The sequence below is a fragment of the Tenebrio molitor genome, chromosome 1 (genome assembly GCF_963966145.1).
Source record: "Tenebrio molitor chromosome 1, icTenMoli1.1, whole genome shotgun sequence".
NCBI classification, from domain to species: domain Eukaryota; kingdom Metazoa; phylum Arthropoda; class Insecta; order Coleoptera; family Tenebrionidae; genus Tenebrio; species Tenebrio molitor.
Genome location: NC_091046.1, coordinates 31,245,362 through 31,263,744, shown reverse-complemented (window position 1 = coordinate 31,263,744; position 18,383 = coordinate 31,245,362). Strand labels below are relative to the sequence as shown.

Genomic DNA, 18,383 nt, shown 5'->3' with positions numbered 1-18,383 from the left:
TGAATTATAAATTTAAATTATCTCACGGTACAAGGAGGCTTGCCATTCAACAGGGCTTATCACAGTCAATGATATGGCGTATTTTACATACGTACAAACAAGGTTTGTACACATATCATAAATATGAAGCGACTGCAAGCGTTAAAACCCGAAAATCTTCCGCGGCGAATAAATTTTTGTGAATGCTTTTGTACTTCGGCGAGACAATGAAGATAATGAATTTGTAAAAACTTTGATGGCAACTGACGAAGCTGGGTTTACGCGTGAAGGTGTACACTTGCTTTCAAAACTTTCGCGTACACCTATTTTTCACTGTATTAAATCACGGTTGTAATTAATCAACTCTGACATTTAAACTTTGGAAAAGTCAAAATGCCTCGACTGACAGAACAAGACAAAGTTTTGTGCTTTCCAAATTAGAAGAGGAGTGGTCCATAAGAAGGGTTGTTTCTCATAATGGGCTAAATAAAAGCACTGTTCTACAAGTAATAAGTAAAGAAGAAGAGGTGGAAACAAGAAGGGGCCGTGACCGTGTCATCTTTAACCTAATCTCAAAATTACCCGTTCACACTGCTTAAGTTTTGCAAAATTGTTGTCCAAGTTGGCGTAAAAACTGAATGTAAAATTTATGGTTGCCGCTCGATATAAAAATCTTCAAAATAATGTGAATAAGTGAATAGGTACACACCGTTCACACAGAGGAGTTAAACAACTCAGTATTGTTAAATTCAATCGGTAATTTAAAAAGAAATACATAATACCGCACTTTTCACCTAAAAAATGACAATGACACTAATGACAGTGACAAAAATTGACAGTGCACAGTGAGGCGGCAAAAATTTCATAACATGGGCATGGCTTGCTTCGACTACAATCATTTAGAATAACCCTGTATTTTATTAAATGTCGATGGGAGAATGAAAAGTTTAATACATTACACGCTGCGAAAGCTCTTTCACGTGCTTGGAGCTTTTAAATAATCTCGGCTAAACTTACGCTTCGTACCTCGGCCATTTAAAAACACCTCGCACATAAAAGTAAACTTTCGCAGCTTGTAATGTAAAGAACACTATTTTATTATTCCTACTATACCTACCCAAAAAATTTATCTGATACGGTAGAGGATCTACATAAAATACAAATTCACGATGAAGCCCAAATAATGTAACAAATGTAAGTTGCAAACTGTTATGTGTTATTGTGGCTGCAGGATTTTATTAAGTTTCTGGTAGAATCCTGTGGTCACGGTTGCCGATTTCCTTTCGGATTCTGGGTCGGTTCTTTTATATGATACTTTTATTTTTATTTTTGTGATGTCTGTTTATTTGTTATATATTTTTTCATTCTGTATTGTAGCATTTGTTTTTTTTTTTTTTTTTGTATTTAAATAGCGTATGCTAATAAAGTATTATTATTATTTTTTTCGTATCCCACCTCCACCCGGCGGCACGGGGCAATTTTGCCGGAGTACATACACTATTACGGATAATACTATCAAGTAATAGTGCAGTGCTTATCAACATAATTACCGGCGTCTCGCCTCCGCATTTTGACTTTTTTGTGTTTTATGTTCTGTGTCAATGATAAGGAATTTCCTCACGATGTGACATTAGTATAATAATATACCTTTTTGAATTTCAACCACCAATATGTTCTCTAAGTCCAAAATTTTTAAATTTTTAAAAAGAGATTGGGGTACTATTCCTGTTGCTGAAATTATAAATGGTAAAATCGAAATTTTTTCTAAACACCAAAGATTTCTCATAGCAACGGAGAGTTCTAAATATTTATTAATTTTTGTATTATACGTCTGTGTTATATTGTGTGAATTTGGAACAGCTATATCTAACAGATATGCTTGCTTTTGTTGTTTATTTAAAATAATAATGTCTGGTCTGTTATGCTGAATGTGAATGTCAGTTAAAACTGTCCGATCATTATATTATTATTTATTATTATTTTACAAAACAACTAAACAATCGATAACAAACTTTGACTATTTCTACACAAAAATCATCCAAGGAATTTTTTCGTATCTTGAATAAATTTTATGTTATTGGATAATGAAAAAGAAAAACCGAAAAATTTCAAATTGTAACTTTTTAATGATTTTTTTTTTCAGAGCCACTTATTTTGATACCCTCTACAACATGCCGATAAATGGAATAATTATTAATTAAAAGGTAGGAGAAATATACCTACGTTTAATTTTATTTTGTCAAAAATTTAACAAATTCTAAAAACACAATTAAACACAAAATATCTGACACTCTGTATGATTTTTGAACATATGTATGTAAACTAGACAAAAATGAATAGGGAATTCCACAATTTTTCTTGGAAAGCAAAATAATTGCCCCAATCCTCCGACGTATTCTTAAATACAGGGTGTAACAGACATAAGTACATTAATTTTAACCAGTAACAGAACTCGGTCATGGTGAACAATTTTTCTATGTACCATTTTTTCCAAATCGGCAATTTTGTTTAGCATTTTCCCCCCATAAATTAACGAGGCGTTTGTGTAAACCTCTAAGCATAGGTTCTAATAATGGGCAGTATTTTGATTTCGTAAAAATGCTTAAAAAAAAGAAAGGTTACCCCGAGGGAGGGCGGGCTGCTGAGGCTTTCCATAGCCTTTTCAACCACACTAACGGGAAGTTGGGGATGAGTGCGGTGAGGATGGGTGCGGAAGGAAGGTGGTAGGTACTGCAGAGGTTGATACTGACCCAGCATTCGCCTTATCTGTGATATGAGACATATAACGATGTGATGGTGTGGGGAAACCTCTGAAAAAAACCCACACCTGGTTAGGCGGCACCGGGGTTAGAACCCGGAACCTCCCGAATGTAAAGTGGCGTCCTCGTCGAAAAATAGTCAATTTTGACTTAAATTGTAAATCATTTTATTCGGAATCATTAGATACATTTTTAGCAAATAAACAATTAATTTGATGCAGTTTCATTGCTATTGCTTTTCGACTTTCAGTAAGTACGCCACTGGAAAAACCTTATAATAGGGCGGAAAGTGGCCTATTACTAACCAAGAGAGGGAAGTAAAGATAAAAAGGAATGGTGAACTTTCCGCCCTCGCATAAGGTTAGGAATGTGCATATTACAATACAATTCCGAATAAAATAACTTTACAGGCCCGGCAGGCTGTAAACCAAAGCAAAAAGTCCGCAAATGGGAAATTTGTCTACAAAGACAACGTAGATTTTTTGATTATATTCGCTGGCTGGTCTTCTTAAATTTAAAATTTGTTAGTAACATTGATGGGCAGTTGTGCGTAAAACGTTGTACGTACCTCAGACCGAAAGGCGAAAGACCTTTACGCCCTTGGACGTCGGACCTCAAACTTCGTCCGCGGGCGTAGAGTTAATCTTTTGGCCCTCTATACGTAAATAACTACAATTTAAGTCAAAATTGACTATTTTTCGAGGAAGACTTTACTGAGCTGTAAATACTGACCCAGCATTCGCCTTATCTGTGATATAAGACCTGTGCTCATACCACGATATGATGTAGTGGGGAAACCCCTGAAAAAACCCACTACAGATCAGGTGGCACCGGGGTTAGAATCCGGGACCTCCCGAATGCAAAGTGGCGCGCTAGGCGCTTGACCACAGTGCTCAGTTTTTTTTTTTTTTTTTTTAATTGCCATTCCCGTTTTTTGCCATACGGCTTTTACGGTACCTTTCGGTCGGCCGTTTTTCCAATTCATTTTCCTTGTTCCTTTGCCTATCGGTGATGCGACGGGGCTCCGGGGCACTTTCCCCGGCCACCCACGCCCATTCCACCTCACATTCACAAACATACACAACAACATTTATACACCCATGGGCACCCTTCCCGACGGGACTCGAACCCGTGCTGACCTCGCGGTGGTGGCCGAAAGAGTGTTGATTCTTCCTTCCACCACCCTACCGTCAGCCCCTGATAGACATACACACACATCCATGGCCGGGCGGAGGTTCCTTCCTTTGAAAAAATCCTCCCCCTTCGGTGGGATTCGAACCCACTAGCATCGGGACCGCGACCTCGGAGTACTTTCTCCGACAGCCATGCGGCCACCGAGCCACCTAAAAAAATGTGGAACGCTTCACGATTTTGCGTGTCATCCTTGCGCAGGGGCCATGCTAATCTTCTCTGTATCGTTCCAATTTTAGTATATGTACCGCCGAAGCGAGTGCTCAGTTAAAAATGCTAAGAAACGGTCGTCATATTTATAGTGACTACTGGTCTCCAGTGGCGGGTAGCGAAATTTTTGGGAAATTTTAAGGAATTTTAACTCATTAACGAGAACTTTTTTTTAATAAAAGTTGTTTTATTACCAGTTAAAATTAATGTACTTATTTCTGTTACACGCTGTATAGTAGATAAATTTGAAATGTTACAGGTATGTACTTGAAACGTTACATTTAATGTCTATAGGTATAGATTTTTTTCAAAATTCAAAAAAGAAGAAATTCCCTATTCATTTTTGTCTACTTTATTGTGATAAACATCCAGTTAAATGTATGGCGTAAAAGAAAATATGTACTTTAAGTTAAAGATAAACAATACCATCAATTTACCAATTTAAGAGAAACAATTTATGCATTTTAAACTATGTAATATCATCAACATCATGAACAATATTAAAGGCATATGTGACATTTCATAGATTTTTATGTAGGTATACTTTCATAAATTTCAATCCTATTGAATTGTTATTGTATTCGTACGTTAAATGTAATGGACCTTTTTAGTAACCATTTACTGATTCAAAATCATTAACGTACATATTTGAATTCAGTTTGGTGATGATACTGATGATGCTGTATCTAGTTATATACTTCAGTACTAAATAGCCTACAACCAATTTAGTCATTTACTGGGTTATTATTGTGTAGAACACAAATAATCATCTAGCATCACACATCTCGAGTGAGCATAATTTGGCAGTGTTTATCCGTATGCTTATTACAATAATTATAGCAGTTTTTTGTAATCATGTCACATTTCTAAGAAATAAAAAATAAGAAGAAATTAACGTCATTATAGATCAAATTTAGATGTGAATATCCTCTTACCTTCCTCAAATACATTAATAAATATTATTCGTTACATACACAGGTTGCTGACATCAAAAAGATAGTTTTTATTTCAGCTCAGTAATTATGTCAATTAATAATTGCAGTTGGTAGTTTAAAAATGAAAGTAGATGGTAACATTACTCTTATGCAATTTTTTCAAACGAATGAATGTGTGAAAATTTGTAAAAAAGTATTTGACAGCAAAAATATTGTGAACTGCATTAATTAATTGTAAAGATGAAAAATAATATGTTTTCTACCACTTCCATATACAGGCTTCTTTATAAACCACATTTTGGGTTTTCTTCAGTGAAACAAGGGTTTTTCCTAGGTGAGTAAGTTAAAATAGACGATCACTGTTATTCGTTTAATTTTAATAAAACAGGCCATGTAAAACGGTCCATGCATGAGAAACGCAGTTTTCAGGTAGATTGAAACCAATAATTATGTCCATATTTATCCACAGAAAGAATAAATAAAATAGTAATAAAAAAAACTATGTACATATACATACGAGTATATATTTTATGTTCCGACCGAAAACACTTTTTAAAAAATAATACCTTTATTAAACACAAGTTACAAAATTAGATATGATTACGACAGTGACAGTGTCGTATACAAAGATGTTAAGAAAAATGCCCCCGTGTACGCCCCGTGTGGACGTTACGTTTGTCTTATATAGTTTACAGAAAGTAATAAAATTGACATGTGAAGTAAATCCAAGTAGATAAAGTAGTAAAATGATACAAACGAAATATTAGAATTTTAGATAAGTGGTGACAAAACTAAAGATAAAGAAAATAAATGAGCTTTACAGTCAAAAGTTACATCTCAGTTAAAAGCAAAGAAATAAATCAGCTTAAATTATTATTGGAGTCAGGGTCAGTTATCACTCGTCCGGGCGGCGATGTCAAATTGCGGCGAGGATCGACGGTTTTAAAATCCTAAGTACTAAATTGCAGGGCACGGTTAGTTTGGGTCTTAATAACCTGATGTAAACTGCAGCGCTTATAATCTTTATAAAGGGTCGGCTTATCATTTAGAAATTTTCAGGAGCACTGCACTTCTCAGTTCATTATCCAGATGTATCAACGATGTACCTGATGCTCTTGAATCGATTCAAATTAAAACTAATCGAAATCAGGATTTTTTTCAGGTGAATGACAAAGAAACACATATTACATATAATTTTTTCTTGCCACACAAATTTGAAATTTTTGTCAACATCGTCAAAAATTTACGTGCACGGTACGTTTTCACACTGTACAAATTTTTTTAAACAATTATTTACTGTTCACGGATACAAAAATGGATTATGTGCCTCTTGTGTTCGCTTTTTTGACCGACAAAACTGCTCAGAGTTATGAGCACTGTTTACAGTTCGTAACGAGTTTGTGTTCTGTATTTCAATTTTTCAGAAGCCGGAGGTAAGGGATAGTTATTATTTATAATCGTCTACCTGCCCCCTCTCTGGGGGGTAAAATGATAAGCCCTGCTGGGCGCACTCGAATTCCCGTCTGACTTATTTCTTGTCATAATGTAATGCAAGAATTCCCGTCAGTTGATTATCAACTGATATAATCCATAACTCGAGTTCCCGTCAAGGGTAAAAGAGCGCTTCAATCCCTTACTTACCTACCCCTCTAGCCGTTGCCAGGTACCATTATTGTTTACCATTACGTGGACCAAAAAAAAATGTTTAAAATTTTAAAAAGTTACAAATACCATGTGATCAACAATTATATACTTAGATAAGGGGCGGCTGTGACTTTGACAGTGTCAGATTTTTCGTATTTTTGCTAAGTCAGCTAATAAACCTCAAACAACTGTCACTATTAACCGAATTTTAACGCAAAAATGGTTTTTATTTCAGAACATAGAAGATTCATCATTGAATCTTACTTTCGTAACAGTGCTTTCAATAACCAAGGTTTTTTTCTGGCGGGAATTCGAGTCTAGAATTTCGGGTGCATTTTAACCTTGACGGGAATTCGTGTGCAGGATTAAAGGGCCTATGTCGAAGCCCAGGTATAAAATATTATGCTGACGGGAACTCGTGTGTACCGGCCCTGCTATCTATTTACTTATTTGGAAATCAGTACCTGCCTCCCCTAAAAGATTAAGACTTGACCGCCGCCGCAATTTGATACTGCCCCGTCCGGGATGGTGCACTGTGAGAGCTATAACATACTTGTGCAAGTCGCAAAATGTAGCTTGATACTTGGGAAATGGATGCTCAGTGAAATTGTGGGAAGTAGTGTAAACGAAGCCGTTGGAGGATTTTCGGTCTTTCTTGCAACTCGGATTTCTCATTCTATCTGCGCATTTCAAGTATCAAGCTACGTTGTTTTCATCTCGAAAAATAATTCCGGTAAAAAAAGTCAAAGATATCGTCAACAGTGTATCCATACCGTTTGGATTCCTCAAGGTTTTTTTTTTTAATTTTAAATAGTGAATTCTTCAAACTAATTGTCAAAAAGTAAATTTTTCGTGACATTCATTTTATTCATTTGATTTCGCTGCTCCAGTCAGGTAAACAAAATTTTTTTAATCGGTTAATTCTCACATAAATGAAACGTGCGTGTTCAGCCAATCAGAGCGCTTGCTTTCTTCATCCAATCAAAAATGTTTATCGAGATAAAAACGTCCTAATATTCCTGTCAAAAGTGATTAAAATTGCATGCTACTCCTGTCAGATTCTCAAATTGTTTTTAATAATAAATAACACAACCTAATTTTTTATATCTGATAAATTCCCCAATTTTCACTTAAATAATTTTGCTTTAGTTTAGACAATTTTACTCGTTGATATTTGGCACAGCCATCTCTACTACTCTACTAAGTAGAGTTGGCTGTGTATTTGGACATTTTTATTCAAAAGTTAAACCCTCGAGGTAAAGTTCTCGGACCTAACCAGCAATAAAAATGCCCAAATTCAACTCGTAAAATTGTCAAAGCAAAAAGTTTTCTTAAAATTGAAAAATATATCCGATAAAAAAAATTAGGTTATTTTACCTTTGTTTAAAGCAGCGTTTCTCAAAGTGTGCTCCGCGGAGCCCCAGGGCTCCGCGAAAGATGCGTAGGGGCTCCGCGGCCGCCGTCTAGTGTCCACTGGACCCCAAAGCCCCAAAGTTTATCCTCTCAAGAGTATGAAAAAGTAATAGACTTGATTTCCGATTCTGCACAAAAACTGATATTCGAAAAGCAGTGTGCAGCAGAATTTTGGTGCAGCCTAAAACAGAAGTAGGTAGATAGAGCTGTCAAAGAAAACTGTTTCCATCCTTTTACCCTTCGTAGGCACATATTATCCGTTCACTTGACACTATCAGGTTGACAGGCTGTTGGTATTTTTTTTTTAGTAGCCTTCCCCTTTCACGACTCCTGGCCTATCAGGTACCTTGCGGTCTGCTAATTGTTTTTTCCTCCTTCTCCCCTCTTTTTTCCTTAGGTGGTGCGGCGGGGCTCCGGGGTACTTTCACCGGCCACCCACGCCCACCCTCTCCTCAAATTTTTTATAAAAACAGCGACATTTCTTGACAATATGAAGGAAAGTACTCCAATTTTCGTAGTCGTAGTTACTGACTAGTAAAAAAACATATTTTTTAATATTTAAAATAAACAAGATCAAAGTTGCACCTTTTGAGCCCCCATATCTTCAAATCTAAAAAGTATAGAATTTTTAAATTATTTTTTGCGCGATTGTACTCTATTTGGTTGTTTACCACGTCTGTTTCCAAGATGGTAAGCTCTGTTTACTCGTTGCTAACGATAAACTCGATGGTAAGTAATTTTTGGTGTTCTAGAACGGTAAGTAAAGTTTATTCAAAATTAATCGATTATTATAAAATAAATAATAATAAAAATTTGTTACACAGTCTAGGACTGGTTTTACAAATCTATGAGGGGCATGATGACCAACTCAATAGACCGGGACCAATGGCTTAACGTGACTTCCGAATCACGAGACAGAATATAGCCTTTTTTTTTATTATTTTAAATTTCGCCCTGGGTCGGAATCGAACCCGCGACCCTCGCGTTCCTGAGCCGAAACGGACTCCCTTAGGCTATATTCTGCTAATTATTATTATTATTATTATTCTTGCACCGTTTTGGCTCAAAGCGAATATAAAAAACGTCATGATATATTCGCAAAAATTATACACATGAATTTAGCAGTTAAATTCAATCTGTTAAAGGATACACAACCACATTACATTTATAAACCAGAAAGTTGTTTAGAAAATGACAATTACAAATTATATTTTGATCGCACAGTTTTAACTGACATTCACATTCAGCATAACAGACCAGACATTATTATTTTAAATAAACAACAAAAGCAAGCATATCTTTTAGATATAGCTGTTCCAAATTCACACAATATAACACAGACATATAATACAAAAATTAATAAATATTTAGAACTCTCCGTTGCTATGAGAAATCTTTGGTGTTTAGAAAAAATTTCGATTTTATCATTTATAATTTCAGCAACAGGAATAGTACCGCAATCTCTTTTTAAAAATTTAAAAATTTTGGACTTAGAGAACACATTGGTGGTTGAAATTCAAAAAGGTATATTATTATACTCATGTCACATCGTGAGGAAATTCCTTAACATTGACACAGAACATAAAACACAAAAAAGTCAAAATGTGGAGGCGAGACGCCGGTAATTATGTTGATAAGCACTGCACTATTACTTGATAGTATTATCCGTAATAGTGTATGTACTCCGGCAAAATTGCCGTGCCGCCGGGTGGAGGTGGGATAGTAACCAAATAATTTTTATGTAGACAGAATTTGAAGACAAGATGTTGGGGCACTTTCTGGAAACTCATAAAGCTCTTGTAGTCGGCTTTCCTTGGCGCTGCATTGAAATAGCATTAGCAAACTTGCCGCGACATTGGCATTGTCAAAATTTTCAATACCCCGCATTTTCCTTGTCTTCTTGATGAGGTACACATTGAGGTTGTTGGTTTCGAAAATAATTCTTCATTTATGTAGACAGAAGTTGAAGACAAGATGTTAGCACTTTCTGGAAACTCACACGGCTCTTGTAGTCGGCTTTCCTTGCTGCTGCAATGAAATAGCATTAGCAAACTTGCCGCGACATTGGCATTGCCAAAATTTTCATACCCTGCATTTTCCTTGTCTTCTTGATTACAAATTGAGATCGTTGGTTTCGAAAATTCTTCATTTATGTAGACGAAAGTTGAAGACAAGATGTTAGCACTTTCTGGAAACTCACACGGCTCTTGTAGTCGGCCTACCTTGCCGCTGCAATGAAACAATTTTAGTAACAGACTTGCCGCTACATTAGAATTGTCAAAATGTTCATACCCCGGATTTTCTTTGTCTTCTTGATTTCATATTGAGTTCGCTGGTTTCGAAAATTCTTGATTTATGTAGACAGAAGTTGAAGACAAGATGTTAGCACTTTCTGGAAACTCACACGGCTCTTGTGGTCGCCATTGCTTGCCGCTGCAATGAAATAATATTAGCGAACTTGCCGCGACATTAGTATTATCAAAATTTTCATACCGCAAATTTTCCTTGTCTTCTTAATTACACGTTGAGGTCGTTAGTTTCAAAAAGTCTTTATTTGTGACGCACCCCACATTCAAAGTTTCTTCTACAATATCCACTTCGTTTTCGGAATCACTAATATCACTCATTTTACTGCTTGTTTTTCAACACAACTGGCGATATTTGCGCACAAAAACTGCAATGGCGGTAGTTGTTTGCAGATTGCCTTAGAAACGCGATACAAAAAGTCGACATTGTGGCAACACGATGTGAAGGGCGTCGTATCGCATTGCATTCTAGTTAGGAATGTTTTGTAATAAATATTCAATCGCGCAAAAAATCTCATAAGCATGACGAACGTTAATGACAATGTACGGATCTCAGACAATATTGGAGTCGTTGCAAGCTCCTCCTCCAAACAATTGTCTTCGATCCGTACATTGTCATTACCGTTCTTTATACTTAATATACTATTTCTCATTATTTTCTAACATGAGTTGACATTGCCCCATTGAGTGGTTCCGCGAATTTTGGGGTACCCGGTATAATTATTCTTACTAATTTCCTTCATTACCATTTTTACTTTATTTGTTTTGGAACTATGTAATTAGATAATGTGCTATGGGCTCCGCCATCTTAGATTTGACTTTATAGGGGCTCCGCGTTTAAAAAAGTTTGAGAAACGCTGGTTTAAAGGAATATCCAAAGGGTCCAAAACAAATCACTATTAGAATCTAGAGTAGGAATTTATCTTTGATTAAAAGAGTATCCAAAAGGTCCAAAATAATGGCTTCGATAAAATAAGCTTCATCCATGAAGAAGTTATTTCCAAAGTCCAGTGTGGATAACAGTAACGTTTGCATCGAGTGTTGGAAAATTACTATCGTACATTAAATTCTTCATCTTCTGAATGCCTCAACGAATCTTACACCATATACCTTATTGTAATAAGCGTGGTAGAGAAACTCTTCACCAAGAAAATTTAAATAAAGAAAAATAAAGCTATAAAGCTTGTGTCATCAGTCCCAATGTAGGTATGGGGCTATAAAAGGCTGTAACTATTTTTGATAGTTTGTTAATATTTTTTTCTACTAGAGTTTGGAAAACTAACATATAGTAATTTGAGTTAGGAAAAGTGGAATATTTTCTAATAAGGACGGAATAGCTATTTATGTAACCAGTTAGGAAATGCGTTATTTTGTGTAACGAGTGTAACGAGTTACACAAAATTGCATTTCCTAACGTGTGACATACAAGATTTTTTCTAATTTTGACAAAAAAAAGTTTCTTCGAACGTTAAATGAAGTAATGAATTTCATTAATAATAAATTATTATTGTGTTAAAATATCAAGTAGGTAAGTAGGCACGGTTATTTTGCTTAAAAACAAAAAATATGACAGTGTCAAATTGATGATACAATAAATTTTTCCTAACCAGTTAGGAAAGATTTTACTTTTCGTAACCAGTTACGAAAAGTGTGACGTTTCCAAACGTCAACTAATTTTGAAAAGTGTCACTTTATATGTTGAAATTAGAAAAATAATATTTCAACACTAAAAGTTCAATTTTGATCGTTTCCTAAGATACGTAGGTAACTTGAAATCTGTCAAACATAACCTAAAAATTTACAACTAATTAATGTTTTTTTAAGACTTTTACAAACTAACGCGAAAAACGTTGTTCAATATTCATGCGCTGTTATTTTTCAGGTGTTCGGCCTGTTTTGCATATTCTTAACAATTCACTTGTATTAGACATTTTAATAAGTAGAATTTCCGTAAATTTACTCGAGCGAACAATTTAAACGCCTTCAAAAATTTTGTTTTTTTTTTATAAACAAAATTATTTCTCTGTCGTACGAAAGCAGAACAATCATGATTCCGCTTTTTAATTTAGAAATAATTAATAGGTACTCCTAGGGCCAGTTTATAGCAGCGAAATTAAGTTAATTGTAATCAAATGCGAGATTAACTGAACACGTGCTCCGATTGAACCAATCGAAGTTTCGGATTGATGGGTTAATCGCGCATTAAAATTTAATTCGAATTAAATATTTAATTCTCATTCTATAAACTGGCCCCTAGAATATTAAAAATAACCAAATTTAATTTATTTTCCAAACTCAAGTAGAAAAAGTCATGTGTGCTACATGCAGGAAATCCACTTTTTTTCGTATACGGTATGTTTAATCTCGGCTATCGCCTCGATAAAAAATGCCTAATCCGGAAAAAAATTAAGTACATTTTTCCTAACTCATTGCACAAATGGCTATTGAAATATTGCTTTGGTAAAACTTACCTTTAAATCAAGTCTCTGGTGTGTACAAACGTCATTTGGAATTTATTTTTAATTAATTTTCTCAAATACGCGTAGGCCTATGTCTCTTGTCAAACACAAAATTGTCTTCAGAATAACCAACTTTTGCATTGCCACCATATGAAAAAACGTCATAACCTTTTGTTATAGTCAAGTGACAGCTTAAATTACCAAGTGGTAATTTAAAAACAATGTTTTTCCAAAATGGATCGCTTTTATTCATTGTTTACTTTATATAAAAATAAGAAATTATGTATATTGCATGACCAGTAAAAAACAGGCTACCTTGAAATTAAGAATAAATGTATGGATACTATGAACATGTATTATTATTATTATTTATTGTTATGCAGAATCAGAGCACTGGAACGGGACTGTACGAAGAAGGAACAGGGAATGACCTATAAGCATTAACTTGGGTTATTATGTTTCAATATTCCAAACTGAAATTGTGATAATCACTGCTTGTGCTTGTGCATTATAGCAATAGGAGGATTCAGACAAAGTGTCCTAAAGAATCAAGCCACAGTCATACGCAACCGATTCTTTAGGAGGCTTTGATTCAGAGCTGAACCGGTAACATAATAGAGTGAACCGAAAGTTGATTCTAGGGCACCAGGCCCTAGAAGGAAATGAAAGGGCAGATCACTTTGCAAAAAAAATATCTGACTGAGTTCAAAGAACCAGAACCCACCTGCGTATAAGACCGCGAAGGGGCTAGTAAGGGATCTAGTAGCAAAGAAGCAGTAGTGGAGGTTGATTGAGAAGCCCAAAAAAAAACCGGAAGGAATTCTCAATTGGGCATATCAAAAATCAGGTTGCGACGGGTCAGATGACAGGACACTACCGCCTTAGGAAGAATCTCAACGTGACTGGGGTTGCGGTGACAGAAGATGCCTCTGGAAGATTATGTGATAAGACTGATAAGGAGGACGAAACCTCCCTCTCACATTCTACACGAGGATTTTTCCCGGAGCCCGAAGAAATAGCAAGCGTACTCATGGGTGATGTCCACAGCTTCGTGGAAGCCGTGTCACGGTTAGGGTGTTACAATAAATAATAAGTTTCAGTGCGGTGAGCTTTGAACCACAACCTTTGAAAATAATAATAAAAATATATGTTACGTAGATATATGTATGTAACTGTATATTTAATGATGATATCTATCCATTTTGTAATTAATTAGGTGAAAAAATCTTTATTTCGTGTCCTTGTACGGTAGACTGCACGTTGGTAATCTGATTTCTTAATATAATTTATGTTGTGTGATTCACTATTAGTGGGAGTTTTACGGTATAAAAATTCAAATCGGAGGCATCACACATTCACTTTCATCATGAATCAAAAGTTGCTAAACCCTACCACAATAATCTCATAAATTTTATTCAAATATTTATAATAATTAAATACTTTCAGCAACAGTATGGGCGCAAATAAATCATTTTCGCTTTTATGTCATTGATTTTAACACTTAAGGAAAATCTAATCCTAACAGTCTTTAAAAAAGAAGTTATCACTAATTCTGCCATTGCACTTCATATTCATAGAAACATATTACATTACAATGCAAGACGATAAAAGTGTATTTTATCTTCGAGACCGTTTTTTAGCGTCGAGACGTTAGTGGCTAATTACGCTCGAGAAGAGAATTAAATTTTATCATCGTGTATAATATTCTATTTTTTCTATAGCATTTGTTTTTTATTATTAAAACATTTTTTTAAATCATTACTAATCGTTTCAGGTTTTAAAATATCGTTAGTATGAGCGTTGTTAGGGTAATAAAAAAATACTTTTTTCTATAGCAGATGTAAAGTGCGCTTTTATCTATTCAAATCAAAAGGTCAAGTAGCATTTTAACCGCAAAGTATACATATTAAAGAACGAGTTTTATAAGGGTTGATTTGGCGCACGAATCCCAGGTGTAGAAAACGACCCGTAGGGGAGTTTTCTATAGGACGAGTGCGCCAATGCCCTTATAAAACGAGTTTTTTATGTTATTTTTTAGAATTTGCACCCTTGTTTTAATTTTTAAATAAAAAAATGAAATTTTCAAATTCTAGGGAATTTTGTATTAATTGGTAATTCAAGGTAACGGATGCAACTACATCTGCAACACATGTTAAAACGTAGAGTTTGAACATTAATATTGGAAGTTTTTTAGTGTAAATGACAATAATACACTGAGATAGTGATAAAAATTTTCTTAGATATCCATTAAACGACGAGTGCTTTAATAGATAGCCATAAACTACTCCAAATTGAATACAATCATAGACCTATTAGAGAGGCAAATTCTAAAAAGTAATTTTTTTTTTTATTACCCTAACAACGCTCATAGTTATCTATGCGTGAAGTGGGCATTTTCTTATATATATATTTTTTTACATTGTTGTAAGATTGAAACAATAGAAACAATACACTGTTTTCTACTAGTTACCTAGCAACATGGTCTCTGCGTTGATACTTGAGATTTCCTTCAATTTGAATTTTAATATTTACTTCTGAAAGCAATTATAGAAAAAATATTGTTTATATTTCGTGCGTGAAGATGTTTTTTGTGCATTCAAAGACTTTGCTGCCTCGACCTGCGTCTCGGTGTAAAAGACCTTTTCATGCACAAAAAACATTCACCTCACGCACTTAATATAAAAATAACTATATGTATTAATGTATTGACGCAAATGGTTTACATTTTAAACATTTAAAAAACGAATGTTGTATCGGGTGTTTTTTTTTTAATTTCACCTCATAGTATAGTGAACGCACTATACAGGTTACGGTATACGGATCAGCTGTTTAAATCTTACGTTTACACGAGTGGTGCGTTCACAATCGACTTTTCAACGCCTATTACGAGGTGATTTTTTTTAAACACCTGATATTATAACATTACTATAATTATGATATTGTTGTACAGAGAATTTAGAATGTTTTAAAATGATATATCATTCACCCCTGTTCCCTATGTAAGTATAACGATTTGCAAAAAGATGGTCACTCTGGCCAGGAAGATAAAAATGCGCTGCTACATAACTCTGTAATGATATAGGTACATAAGGTAGTGGATACTTATCGTTGGCCCACCTGTATACATACTGGTATATGCTTGTTTGAATGCATTGTCATGCTATTTGTAAATGCGCATGGTTGAGTAACAGGAGCATTATCTAAACATTATAGCTGTAAAACCAGGCAACTTCCTTAAATGATGAATTTTGCTTGATAGATGAATAAAATAATCAGTGAATATTTTAAATTGTTTTGTTATACACTTAAGCTTTACCTCAAACAATAAACTAATAAAAAAGAGAAAATAAAAAATTGAAAATTCGTTGCCAAATTAAATTGGAGTACAATAAAATACACTAGAATTTTTAAAACGGTTTAAAAATAAATCACTTAAAAGTGATCCACTTATTTAATTGTATTGATATGTCCTACATGCATCTATATAAACACAACAGCAAGTGTCCTAACAATATCAGTTTCTCTGGAAACTTGGAAATAATAAATTATCACACTATCTATGTCGAGAGTTAGTAGGTAATAAAAGAGTAAATAGTAATTTAGAATGTTGTATATCAGTATATCCTAATGAAAAATTTATGTGAGAAATTCAAAGCAACCTACAAATTTTCTTTAACATATTCATGCTCGTTTATTTATTTTGCCAAACGATTATGTACATACATGCGTGGGCATTTTTTTTGCTATTTTTTAATCCACGTATCTTGCAACATGATGTAATGACGCCACATAATTTATTACCAGTTAATGTACTGCATTAATGTATTCAATAAAATCTATTGAAAATTATTAATTTATTTCTTCAGTTAATAAGGCCAGATTTGGTGAATGTTAATAAAAGTGCCTGTAACGTAACATGTCACGATAAAGGAATGCATATTTTGATGTTTAAATTGTTTAAAAAGATTTGACATTTAAGTTTAGTAACCTTGCTCTGTACTGAATCTGGTTCGATATACTCATCACTTATAGTGGGAATCTCTCATATAAAAGCAATCATCTGAATTTTAAAAGTATCACTGTTTCATCGACCCAATATCCATCACCACCTCCTAATATGAAACGAGTAAGCGTTTTTTCCGTGTGAAACCATTGACCCTTGCAATAATGCTTTTTTAAATATTTTAGGTAACTGTAATTGCCGCCCTTTTTGGATTGGCTACTTGTGCTGGTCTTAATTCACAATACTTACCACCAGGCAGATCACCGGGTGGTGCCTTTGGTGGCCAAGGAAATAGATTTTCATCATCTTCATCCTACAGTGGAGGTGGCGGTGGCGGAGGCGGTGGAGGTCGTTATTCTGGAGGTGGTCAACAGGTTCCAATTTTACGTCTAGACAACGTTAATAACGGGGATGGTTCCTACAATTACGCTTACGAAACGGGCAACGGTATTTCGGCCCAAGAAAGAGGTCAATTAAAGAATCCCGAAACCCAGGTGGCTGATGGTTCTTTCACTTTCCAATCTCCAGAAGGACAACAATTTACCGTCACCTATATTGCCGATGAAAATGGTTTTCAACCACAAGGTGCTCATCTTCCTACACCGCCTCCAATCCCCGAAGCTATATTGAGATCCATAGAACAAAATAGAGCAGAAGAAGCCAGTGGTGGATATCAAGGTGATGGACAGTACCGACCACAAGGACAATACGGTGGTTCATCTCAGTCATTCGGTGGATCAGGGGGCCAACAAGGATACAGATATTAGACTTCGTTTCGGCATAATTTTTTTGTATTTAATATAACTTAACCAAACGCACATTAGAATAATAAATTTTTATACAACGAATAAATCTTCTCTGTATTCAACACATTTACGATAACGCATGCTCCATGAAGAACTGAATTTTGGAGTTCAATCGGAATGCAGTGGTAGGTACGTAATATTCTTTAGAATAAAAACGAATATGATGGTTTACAGAAGATAAGATATTTCTTGAAAAGTGTAGTTTATGGTAGTTTATTTGACCAGTTCTTGTGTAAATTGGGGGACACACACGAACGAGTTGAATACAACGTGTTTTTGTTCGACGAGCCCCTTAAAGGCTCCAAATCGCTTAAAATCTTTAAAATTAGCTTGACGTTTCGTTTTGACAATTGGTGACATTTATCAAAATCCGTTCACATAGGAGAAAATTCTCAAATTCTGACAGTGTCGAACAAAAAAAAACTATTTATCCAAGACTTGTTAATTATGAAGTCATAATAATGCCGATTTTGAATATATTATGAAGTCTATAAAACACTAGTGGACTTATGGAGCCATAATTAAACTGTTTTTATAATTAAACAGTTTAGAGAGAATTGAACAGTTTATTGAATGTCAAAAAATTTAATACATAAAATTATATGAAACAGGAATCGCAGATGAAATTGTTGAGGCTTACGAAACGTTAACATTTTGTATTAAACGATAAAATAAATT

The 18,383-nt window shown here is 34.7% G+C and overlaps 1 protein-coding gene, 2 long non-coding RNA genes and 1 other non-coding gene across 5 annotated transcripts; 1 reads left to right on the top strand and 3 right to left on the bottom strand.

Annotated features, from left to right (window-relative positions):
* Window positions 1-4,085: 4,085 nt before the first annotated feature.
* Window positions 4,086-4,192, bottom strand: LOC138122492 (U6 spliceosomal RNA). The gene has a single exon (XR_011156529.1). It is a non-coding gene; the product is annotated as a U6 spliceosomal RNA (small nuclear RNA).
* A 3,677-nt stretch (window positions 4,193-7,869) lies between these two features.
* On the bottom strand, window positions 7,870-8,925 carry LOC138122292 (uncharacterized). The gene is made up of 3 exons (XR_011156424.1): window positions 8,717-8,925; window positions 8,369-8,662; window positions 7,870-8,312 (listed from the first exon to the last, which is right to left on the bottom strand). It is a non-coding gene; the product is annotated as an uncharacterized lncRNA (long non-coding RNA).
* Window positions 8,926-9,572: 647 nt separating this feature from the next.
* On the bottom strand, window positions 9,573-10,382 carry LOC138122293 (uncharacterized). 2 transcript variants are annotated; one of them, XR_011156425.1, is made up of 3 exons: window positions 10,220-10,382; window positions 10,012-10,159; window positions 9,573-9,950 (listed from the first exon to the last, which is right to left on the bottom strand). It is a non-coding gene; the product is annotated as an uncharacterized lncRNA (long non-coding RNA). The 2 variants fall into 2 exon arrangements; XR_011156426.1 differs by having other exon boundaries at window positions 10,012-10,156.
* A 6,528-nt stretch (window positions 10,383-16,910) lies between these two features.
* Window positions 16,911-17,751, top strand: LOC138140814 (pupal cuticle protein 20-like). The gene is made up of 2 exons (XM_069061731.1): window positions 16,911-17,022; window positions 17,085-17,751. Exons 1-2 carry the CDS (start codon window positions 17,014-17,016, stop codon window positions 17,664-17,666), a joined length of 591 nt encoding a protein of 196 aa, XP_068917832.1. The 5' UTR covers window positions 16,911-17,013; the 3' UTR covers window positions 17,667-17,751.
* The last annotated feature ends 632 nt before the right edge of the window (window positions 17,752-18,383 follow it).